This window comes from Astatotilapia calliptera, chromosome 5 (genome assembly GCF_900246225.1).
Source record: "Astatotilapia calliptera chromosome 5, fAstCal1.2, whole genome shotgun sequence".
In the NCBI taxonomy this organism is placed as follows: Eukaryota; Metazoa; Chordata; class Actinopteri; order Cichliformes; family Cichlidae; genus Astatotilapia; species Astatotilapia calliptera.
In genome coordinates this window covers 3003096-3014102 of record NC_039306.1, presented here as the reverse complement: position 1 = coordinate 3014102, position 11007 = coordinate 3003096, and the positions used below count along the sequence as shown (strand labels likewise).

Genomic DNA, 11007 nt, shown 5'->3' with positions numbered 1-11007 from the left:
CTCCCCCTCACCATATCAGACAGCCCTGTGTCAACTGTGAAGACCTTCAAGTTCCTGGGTACAACCATCTCCCAGGACCTGAAGTGGGAGACCAACATCAACTCCATCCTCAAAAAGACCCAGCAGAGGATGTACTTCCTGAGACAACTGGGGAAGTACAGTCTTCCACAGGAGCTGCTGATCCAGTTCTACACTGCGGTCTTTGAGTCTGTCCTGTGCTCCTCCATCACAGTCTGGTATGGAGCAGCCACTAAACAGGACAGGAGCAGACTGCAGCGGACTGTACGGGCAGCAGAAAGGATCATCGGCGCCCCCCTGCCCTCCATCCAGGATCTGTACCTCTCAAGAACCAGGAAACGGGCAGGGAAAATCATCGCAGACCCCTCACACCCTGCACACAGACTTTTTGATCTGCTGCCCTCTGGCAGACGGTACAGAAGCCTGCAGACCAGGACCACCCGACACAGGAACAGTTTCTTTCCCCTCGCCATCTCCCTTCTTAACAGTTGACCTGTCACACTGCTCCCACTGCCAGACTGCAGCTGCACCTTATGTACATTTTGTAGTATTCATTCCACCTCATTCATTTCTGTATTTTATGTATATAAGTTTAGATTCGTTATTTATAGTTGGTTTACACAGCTTTGTGTATGTATGTGTAATGTGTATATATAGACACGTGTGTGTGTGTGTGTGTGTGTGTGTGTGTGTGTGTGTGTGTGTGTGTGCGTGTGTGTGTGTGTGCGTGTGTGTGTGTGTGTGCGTGTGTGTGTGTGTGTGTGTGTGTGTGTGTGAGATTTACATTGCTGTGCTTGAGAGCCACCATCTACCGGAACCAAATTCCCTGTATGTGTCTGCACATATACTTGGCCAATAAACACGATTCTGATTCTGATTCTGATGTGGACAAAATACTAATTTGCCTAATAATTCTGCACTCCCTGTAAAGGCTGCAGATTCCGTGGTGGGAGCGTCCTTTCTCTTTACCTCAGCCTAACCTTTTTACAATAATCTGCCATCTCTGCTCATTAATCTTTCTTCTCTCCGCGTTTCTGTGTAATTGTCGCTGTTAAACAAGTTCAATCTAAGAGGCGCTGATGTTGCGACATATACATACACCGGAAGTGCAGTTATGGTTTACTGCTTTAAGAGAATAGAAACTCAAAAGTGTTTTGGAGTGCGTCAGTGCGGGAGGGGGAGTGGCTCCGAGCTCCGTTTTATTAAAGAGATGCTGTAACGTTTGATCCTCAGAGGGTTTCTGCAGACATGGAGCTTCTACCACTTCTGTTTCTGAGCTTCTGTTTCCTGACTTTGTCCGGACTGACGTTTGCTGCTGAATCCGGTAAGAAGCTCATTGATTTAGAGTGATAATCAGTGCAGGCGCAGTCACGTTTCACAGCAGCGGATGGAGCTTTAACGCTGCTCAGGCTGCTGCTGTAGCGGGTGGATGACTGCGGCATCTACACCTGTGACATCAGCGTTTAACGCAGCCGCGTTTTAGAGTAAAACAATGAGAGGGCAGATTAATGTGCAGCATCTTCAACAATGAACCGAAACTATTCTCTTTAGTGTTTATGATCCGTTATCAGAGATGCTCATTATTCCATCCTGACGTGTTTTAACCTGTAAACACATTTCTGCTTTCATCCTGCTGACACGGTGTGACGTTTGTTTGTGTCTGAATGCGATTTTTTTAATGCATCTAAAGTTTTATGTTCTCTTAAAGTGGGTCGACATCAATAAAATGACTCATAGAATAGAGAATATTCTCCTCGGAGGGGCGCTCTCTGCACCGGGGCTGTGATCGACTGTGGCTGCTGGGTCTCTGGGGGTCCTCTCAGCCTGGCTGGGGGGCTCCTTTGCCTCCCTCCTGCTGTGTGCCCAGCCTGGAGGCTGCGGTCTGTGACCGGCTCTCGGTGCAGACGGCTCCCTGTTATAGTGTTTCCTCACTGGGCTCATGTGAACCCAGCCCAATTTTTACTCTTTAAGTGTGCATGTGTGTGTGTGTGTGTGTGGGGGGGGGGGGGAGATATGTGTGTATTCACATCATTTATGTTAATGAGAGTGTGGGGAGTGAGTTGGAGGGTGGGGTGGGCTGCTTTTAACTATGTAAAGCACTTTGTGCTACATTTTTTGTATGAAAAGTGCTTTATAAGTAAAGATTGATTGAATAATTAACCACACATAGGAGCAATGTGAAGGGGAGCTAAAGCAAATAAATGTGATTTTTGTACAGACAAAAACGGAGAGTTTGCAGATGATATTGTGTTCTCTAAAACTGAACTTGAATTTTTAATGTTCATTATTTATAAAAACCAACCTTTAATTTTTTTAGCTTCTGAAACATGACAAAAAAAAGTTTGAAAAGCTTTGCTTTAAACCAGTTATCTTCCCATGCTTGACTTTCGGTGTATCCTCATTACTCTGTGCATGAGCTCACTGTTTAATTCGTGTTTTGTGTTTCAGTGACATCTGTGATTGTGAAAGAAGATGATGATGCCATTTTACCCTGTTCCCTCAGCACCAATGAGAAGACTGAGTCAAAGGTGTTTGACTGGAAGAAAGAAGGCACAGTTCAGGTGTTCACGTATAATAATGGTGCCCATCACAATAATGTCCTCACAGATCAAAATGAGCAGTTCAGAGGTCGAGTCTCACATTTTCCAGAAGAGCTCAAGCACGGCAATGCCTCCATAAAAATAAATAAAACTATGCGGGAGGACAAAGGAAACTACACGTGCCTTTTGTCAGGAATAAAAAAATTCCACGTTGAGCTTGTTGTTGGTGAGTGCTTTTTAAAATGACCTGATTATATTTTTTATAATCATCTAGAAAAATTGATGGATGGAGGAAATTTTTCCTATACTGCAATCGCAGGGTGATCTTTGAAGACTGGACTATAATTTATTTACAAAGATTCAGAGAGAGAAATCACTTGCTGTTTGCCTGCTACTGAGAAAACAACAACTCAGTTCAGTTCATTTCTACTCTGTTTGAGTAAAATCCCAGTATTATTGATGAGCAGAAATAAGTGGGGGTCTCCTCTAAACACTCAGTGCGACTGAGTGAAGAGTTTTAGGACAGAGTTTTGGTACTGCACCATCTGATCTTGTAACATCTCCTAAAAAGAAAACGCAACCGGGAGAAGACATGGTTTTGTGGAGTTTGCAGTAAATTGTGTCCCACAGAGGTTTTAATTCACATTTGTGTGATTTGTTTAAATATTCTCTTCCTGAAAAGGAAAATCTGACAAATTTATATGCCGTAGGGCCAGACACAAAACCACATCTGTTCACAATTGTTTAGAAATTAATGTAAGGTTGTTACCAATGTCAGCACACGCCTTTTCTGTTTTGCTCTTTTTTTCTATTCTCTTTATCTCCTACCCACCTTTCCTTAAAAAAGAGGTTAATAATAGCCCCTAGGAGCTACATTTTAAACGTACCAAGAGACCTTCCTATGCGCATGCTGGTCCTGTAGCTACCTTCACAAAATGAAATTAAAATCTCTCTCTAATATAGCAGGTTAACACTTTTGAGTTTATTTTCATCAGTTTTATCTAACTGTTAAATTGATGAAACCAGAGTCACCGTTAACATATGTGCTGTTTTCCTTTCAGAGCCCATATTAACTTGTTAGAGCCCCCCCACAGTCATGTGCACTTCTGCATGTCTGTAACTACCAGATTAAACTTTTAGATAATTTCCAAACCATAAATAGCTGATACCTGCCTTTTTCATCACTGTGAAGTAAAATCTGTGATATTTACTCTATTCTGTTAGTTTTATTTTAAGGTTATTCTTGACATGTTAAATACATTAAATCAGTCATTATGAGGACTAGAAGGCTGAAATTCACATGCTATTGTCGTCATTATTTGTACAATAAACGTGCCAAGTATTATGCTGATACACAAAAGTGACTCTAAGTTATTACAGAGTTTCGTTTAAAGTGCAAAGCAGAACATCTCTAACCAGTTACCTCAAAATGCCACAAAAATTTCTCCAAAGTAAGCAAATAATAAGGATTCATTCTATTATTTTTACAATTCAAATGTTCCTAATTGCTAAACTCGTCTACAAAATAAGGTCCCAAACAATTAAATTGAATATTTTTATATTTACTTTAATTTAAGCGGGTCTTTTTCAACAGTTCAAATAATTTTCTAGGAATTGATTTTTTTCCATTGTAACTGCGAGGCTAACTATATTAACTTTCATATATGGTCCGATAGGTGATTTTCCCGGCTTCAAAGTCAGAGTGGTTTCACTGCGTTAACTTTCTATTGGATGACAGCAGCTGTCAATCAAACACTCATGTGGCTTCCATAAATATCGCCTTCGCTGATTGGCTGATTGGATTAACGGCTTTGTGATGCATCGCTTTACATCATGGAAAGATGAGGATTGGTTCATTTTGCTCATGGCCGTTTACAGATTTCAGCGATGCCGAACTTGATTGTTGGAATTATTCGTGAGTAGTTTAAAACTTTATTTAATCTGGCAGTTTCAGAAATTTGTGCTAACTCTGATAAAACTTAATGAGAGAATAGATGACAATTTCTTCTTGTGTTTTTACTCACGATTAAATTTGAACAAGCAGAAGTTAATCGGTGAGTTTTGTTTTTAAAGAGGAGCTCCCTTTTGGCTTTAAATGTCTTTTTTTGGTCCAGTTAATTGCTTTTTAACGGCGGTGCTTCAGGCTAGCAGTAAGGTCACTAACTATTTACTGCCGTAAATTAAGATGCTACGATTTTTATGTTGTAAATCATTTATCGAAATGATTGCATCTGCTGAAAAACGAACATCTTGGCTTTGAAACGACATATAAAATGTCTGTGCCGTTGTTTCCGGTCAACATGAAAATATACAGTATGTTTAATTATTAATTTTTACATGTAAACTTGGGTCGCATAAAACCTCTGCGTTTTAAAAGGTTAAAGGTCCGAAACATCCCAGGTGAGTCCTGTTTGTGATTATGTAACTGATTTTTACATCCTCGTGTGTATATGTGGACTCATTATTAATTGGTAAAGACATACAGCAGCTTAAAAACAGAGTATCTAAAGATTATCTGTGTTAGTTTTATTATTTTTAGTCTGTTTTTAAAGCAATGATGTGTTTTGAAATTTTTATGTCACAATAACTGTTTCATAGTCAATAACTGTAAATCAGACTAAGGCCCACCTGCACACAGCCCAGTGGAAAACAATGTTACAAGCTGCATGTAATCAAGCACATTTTCAGTTTACTTCAACTCTTCAGTAGCCTGAAACTATAATGTTTTGAGTGTGGAATCAAGTTTATGAATGTTCTGGGAACAATGCTGGCATGCTGTTGAAAGATATTTATTGCAAAGAATACCTTTCAGATATTTGCCCTGCTGTTTTACTAATATAAAATACAATTAGTATTTATGCTTAAGATAAATTAAGCTCTAGTGAAATGTTTCCTAAGTTTGCATTTTGTTTGCATACATGTTAAAAGCTGTTTGATGATTTAACTTGTATTTGGGTGACATAATCAAATTTAATGTTGAAATATCACATTAAATTATACTTACTGCATTTTTTTTTTCATCTTTATGTTTGGTGCACACAGTTTCATGATTTATTTAGTAAACAGAATCATAGTCTGAATACTTTTTGTGTGAAGCCCATTTGCTTTGCCAAAAGGAGAACTATAAACTCTCTATAGACACCTCTTGTTAGTCTTTTTATTTTATTTATTGATTCTATTTTATTTTTTACAGTACCAGCTTAGTGGTTGGTTTTGCCAGATCTGACAGAAGGTGAACATTTTAACATGAATGTAGCTATATTTGTTCAGTGTTAGTGTTTTGTTTTTGTTTGTTTTTTTTGTTGGTGGTAGTGGTTATTTTAACTAACTGCTGTAACGCAGTATTTTCTCTTTCTATGTGAAAATGTGTCCAAACTCATCTGTTTACAAGTTACAGATGTTGTTTGCAGTACAAACTTTACAGTCATGTTAAACAATGCTGGAGCACTCTGCTTATCTTTGCTTTTAAACACATTTTAACTCGTTAATGCACTCAGAAAGAAATGAGTATTACAAGTCACATTGTTACATTGTTAACACTGTATTATATTTGTTGTCTGTGATGTGCTCACAGGTGCTGCTCCAAAGCCGTATGTCACAATACTTGAAAAAAAAGGGGAGTTGGAGTGTGAAGTTCCAGGTGCTCATCCTAAACCTACAGTTGAGTGGTGGGACAGTGACAACAAAACTCTTCCTTCTAAAACGCTGCAGGACCGACAAGAACAAGATCGCTTCCACATAATCATCCAAGCTACTGCGCCAAAGTCCGGCTGCTATCGCTGTGTAGCCACACAGATGAACATCTGGCATCAGATTTCTTCAAAGATTTGTGTGCATGAAGGTGAGTGGTGGATAATTCTTCAGTGAAACATTGAAGATAATTTATGAAAAAATTAACATATTCTAGAACATAAATAACTGGTTTCGGAGGAATTGATATTTCACTATCGATCCGCACACCAATAGCACCACATGGTCGCTGATGTCATTCAGGTAGGCAACAGTGTGTAGACGCAGCACCCAGTTCATGAGATGCTGGATAGTGACTGGTGCTCCTAACAAGCAGAAGTGTCTGAAGTGTGGCCAATTGGTACAACCCGTACGGAATGGAGAAGGCAGTTTGTTTTTCTTGGACTCTGCAGACAAGGAAATCTGCGAGTAGCACTTGGCTAAATCTAGCGTTGTGAAAAAACAAGCAGTATCTAACTGGTCCAGGAGCTTTTCAACATACCACTTCATTGTCAATGTCATCCACTAGCTAGGTGACCAAAAAGAGTCCTTGCCACTTGACAAGTAACTTTGAGATTGAAGAAAGGAGTAATACAAGCACCTTATCTTCCAATGAAAATTGCCTGAACTAATCATTACATTCAGGTGTGTTGACCCAGGGTGATATGTAAAACTTGCAGGACACTGACTCTTCAGGCCTGGAGGTCCCCACCCCTGGCCTAAGCGGTCCACTACCATGTGGCGGACATCTTTAAAGCCTCTCCTTGCTGCTGTGAGCGGGCTGAGAAGCGCCTCCTGAGCTTTGCCAAACAGCAGCAGGAGCAGCCTCAGTGCCCAGTCCTCCTCATACCTATGGCACCCCTCTGCTGTGAATGAACACCTTTATGATGGTGTCAGAAAACCTGAACATAAGCTATGTCAGGTTAAATTTTACTGTGCAGAAGTACCAACTCAGTTAAGCACCTGAAGGCTTTGTATTTCATACTTTTTTTTGTTGTTGTTGTTTTTTGTTTTTTTTTTGTTTTGTTTTTGTCAAGTGGAGAGAAATTTCACTTGAAAAATTTTTGTTATTTATTTGTCACATGCAAGTTGCCCTGCAGTGAAATGGGACCTGCCGTCTGGCCTTGGGGATAAGCGGACAAAAGCGTTTGGAGAAGGAGGGACAAAGAGTTCTTACAACAATCCTGTTATCATGGATGACATTTTTTTTTTTTTTTTTTTTTTTTTGTTCTAGTCAGCATGAACCTTGGCAGGCCTTCAGCCAGTACCTTTGGGATAGCTGCATGAGTGAAGATGGTGAATGTTTGGTTTTAGTGTGAACAACTGCATCCAATTTTTACAGTTGGTCTAATGTCCATCACTGTTCTCCAATTCTCTCAATCCTCTCATTCCCATTCTTTTTCTCCAAGATCTTATCCATATTGCGTTCACTAACACAGTCTTATTCAGCCCTGCCCATTGTCTATCATGTCGGCCAGCCTTGTGGGATTTTGAACAGCTGTAGCCGCTTCTTGTTCTTCGATAAGCCAGGTCCGAGCCAGCTCCAATCAGCCAGAACTCTGTTATCGTGGTTCTGAATTGGTAGATGTTGTTCAGTGTCCTCCATTGAGACAGTCAGCAGACACACGATGCAACCGACCATCGAGTATCCAGCAGCAAACGTCTCCGCAGGACAATCGGGCTCTCCCAAACCCAGGAGTTTGTCAATTCTGTTACGGGACCAGTTGATCAAATCCCTAATTCTTTAGGCTTTTAGAGAACAAGTCTGAGAGACTCTTTGATCAGTACGTGTTTACTGTTATACTGTGAGAATAACTTTACCTTTTTTGTGTTTCAGATGTCCAGTCGGGGACTGGGATGATTGAAGCTACTGTTTTTTTTGTTATTTGTGGAATCACTGTTTTTGTTGCCATTTAGTTTTACTGCAAATCTTGAGGTAAGTTTGAGTAATGTTATGTGTCACCTAATCTATGATGTGAGGGAAATATTCCTGTTAGTGTTTGAATTTCCACACATCATGCATTCATACGAAACGCCATGTACGCCCGTCTTTTTACAGCATGTTATCTTGATTTAATAAAGATCCCTTCATCTCTACTACATGCCAGCATCAGGGTGAAAAAAAAACAAAAAAAAACAAAACAAAAAAAAACAAAAAAAAAACAAAACAGGTGTTTTGAAACTAAAACACTGATAAGCTACATGAAGCACTTTGGATTTTCAAGTACTTCCAAAATTTCAAAACACTGGATCAGAGAAGACAATACATATCTCACAGCAATAATGTATTTTTAGACATAAAAATCCCATCTCAAATCATTCACAGGATAAAGACAGTGACAGAGAAACAAGAACTGAATATCCTGAATGTTCCTTTCAGTGTTCATACATGAGCTTTGGTAATGAATCAAACACAATCAGGAAGCGTCATCACAACTTAAATCTGTATTGCTAACCATAGTTATTGCATGGCTAAATATAATCTATAAAGAAACCTTACAGTAGCCCTGATGATGATGATGATGATGATGGTGGTGGTTTCTGCGAGAAAGCAGCTTTGCTCTGAAGAATGGGGACAACAGTGAAACTCTTTGACACTGTGGATTCTTAATCCACATTAAGAATCCACAGTTGAGGCTTTAATCCTTTGTTTTTTTTCCCTTCCTGCACACCTGTGCTACAATCAGTTGATTTTAGTTTGTGTGCAGAAGGAAGAAAATGGTTATCTATAGTTTTTTAGGAGTGGAGATATTGACATTAATGAGACAGTGTGTTTCAGGTAATGCAAGAGTAATGTAACAAATAAATGTAACACATTTCTATTCTCCAGCACGTAATTAAGTATAGGGATGGGAATTGATAAGAATTGACCAATTCTCATTCCATTATTGATATCATTCATCGATTCTCATTGACTCCGTATGCTGGTTAGTAGTGGTGGCAACTCTCAAAGACAGTACATTCCTGCAAATTAATAACATGTTGTGGGTCACAACAAATGTTTGTGCCACTTGGAGGCATTTCCCCTCTTTGTTGTAATTAGTAATGGGATAATTACTTAAGTATCACACATATTACACAAACGTTTCTTAAAAGTAATGCTGTATTACTGACCTTAATAACTCCCATAGAAAGTAATGTGTTTTACTATTCGTTACATCACTTTCACGTTACTCTGTAAAATGACTTGAAACACTGTCTCATAATTTCCATTAACAATATGAACCTGAAGCTAGAGTCCAACACACAAACACAAATCCCCATCTGATGTGGAAACACATATGATCTTTACTTTAATAATCAGTTAGGAACACAAAGCCGACAGCACAAAGCAACAATGAAAACCAGCACAAAGAAATTTTAAACCAATCGTCACACTGATTCTACTGTAGAAATATAAACAACTAGAAACAGAGGCTGTGCCCTGACTGCTCATCACTGGCCGTTGAAGTTGAAGGATCTGGCTGCTTGACATTCATTCAATTTTAACATCACTGTGTTTTTGGCTAGCTTATTGTTAGCATGCAGCCTGCTTGTAAATAGCTGTAGTTGTGTTAGCAGGATAATGCAGTTGTTTCTGTTCTGAATGCAGTTTTGACTTTACCATAGCGCTCTCATTCTTTTTGTTTTAGTAAAAATAATTGGGTTTTTTTATGTTGAGTCACTCAGAAATCATTCAACATTTTCACTGTATTGTCAGGAAGGCATGAAATACTCATTATCTGTGTGTCTATGGCTGAAAAAACATCTTTAAAAAAAATTATGCTCCGATTGATCTCTTATAGTTTGGTCTTTTTTACTTTCATAGCTTATTCTACGATCATGCTTTACTCTTGCATTGCATTCATAAAACCTCAAATTACAAATCAGGGGACCAATTTAATTCTTTCCAGTTTCATCACATTTGTCCAGGAAATAAAAAAAAATCTTAACACTCCAGTGTTTAGCTACGCATCCTGGAAAAAAGTGATAACAATGCACACCAGTGTAAATTGAGGGCACACCGAGGCAGCCAACACGGTGGGTGAAGATCTGTGGCGTGGAAGTTTTGTTCAATTGTTTACACAGCTTCAAATCACAGAAGGAGAATTTCAGCACTGGAGAGACTGATCTTTCAATTTTAAGAAAATCAGTTGTTCTGTATGCTTCCCATGTCAAAACTGTTGCCTTCCATTTTCTCTCCTGTAGGATTGCAGGGAAGTAAACAAAATGAAATTACTATATAATATTAACTTCTCTTATACGTGTTTGATCAGAGTCACATAGTTAATGTCCCAGTTTTTTCTGCCCTGCCTGGTTTGCCTTTTACCAGCTGTCATTTCAGGCATAGCCAGTCCTAACAGCTTCGTTTCTGCAGTCATTGCACATTGATGCACCATAGTTTCTGAATAGATAAAGGTTTTTACCTGGTTTCTATCAGAGCTAAAAGGTACCTCTAATCATGAGCATCCGCATCCTGCTCAGTATTTATATTTTTAATGCTACCTTGAGTAATACCACTTAGTATCATCCTGATATCTGGATCTCGAAATAACGGGAGCTTAATCTAGTCGTCAGTCAGTTATAGTCATAAAATCTCTAGATTTCTAGGTGACAATTGCATAATTTAAAAATTGAACAATAAAATTAATTCTTCTTATTATAAATTTAAATAATATTTAATGAAAGAAAAAATTTAGAAACAAATGCAATAATTGCAAAATGTGGCTGGAAATGTATG

The 11007-nt window shown here is 38.8% G+C and overlaps 1 protein-coding gene across 1 annotated transcript; it reads left to right on the top strand.

The window, feature by feature from the left end:
* The first annotated feature begins 1202 nt into the window (after positions 1-1202).
* On the top strand, positions 1203-8204 carry LOC113021757 (CD276 antigen-like). Its single transcript, XM_026166471.1, has 6 exons — positions 1203-1342; positions 2467-2784; positions 3620-3627; positions 4937-4958; positions 6133-6399; positions 8125-8204. Exons 1-6 carry the CDS (start codon positions 1267-1269, stop codon positions 8202-8204), a joined length of 771 nt encoding a protein of 256 aa, XP_026022256.1. The 5' UTR covers positions 1203-1266.
* The last annotated feature ends 2803 nt before the right edge of the window (positions 8205-11007 follow it).

Coding starts and splice junctions, on each gene's coding strand:
- LOC113021757 (XM_026166471.1), top strand. CDS start 1,267: ATGGAGCTTCTACCACTTCTGTTTCTGAGCTTCTGTTTCCTGACTTTG. Junction 4,959..6,132: donor AAAGGTCCGAAACATCCCAG/GTGAGTCCTGTT, acceptor ATGTGCTCACAG/GTGCTGCTCCAAAGCCGTAT. Junction 6,400..8,124: donor AAAGATTTGTGTGCATGAAG/GTGAGTGGTGGA, acceptor TTTGTGTTTCAG/ATGTCCAGTCGGGGACTGGG.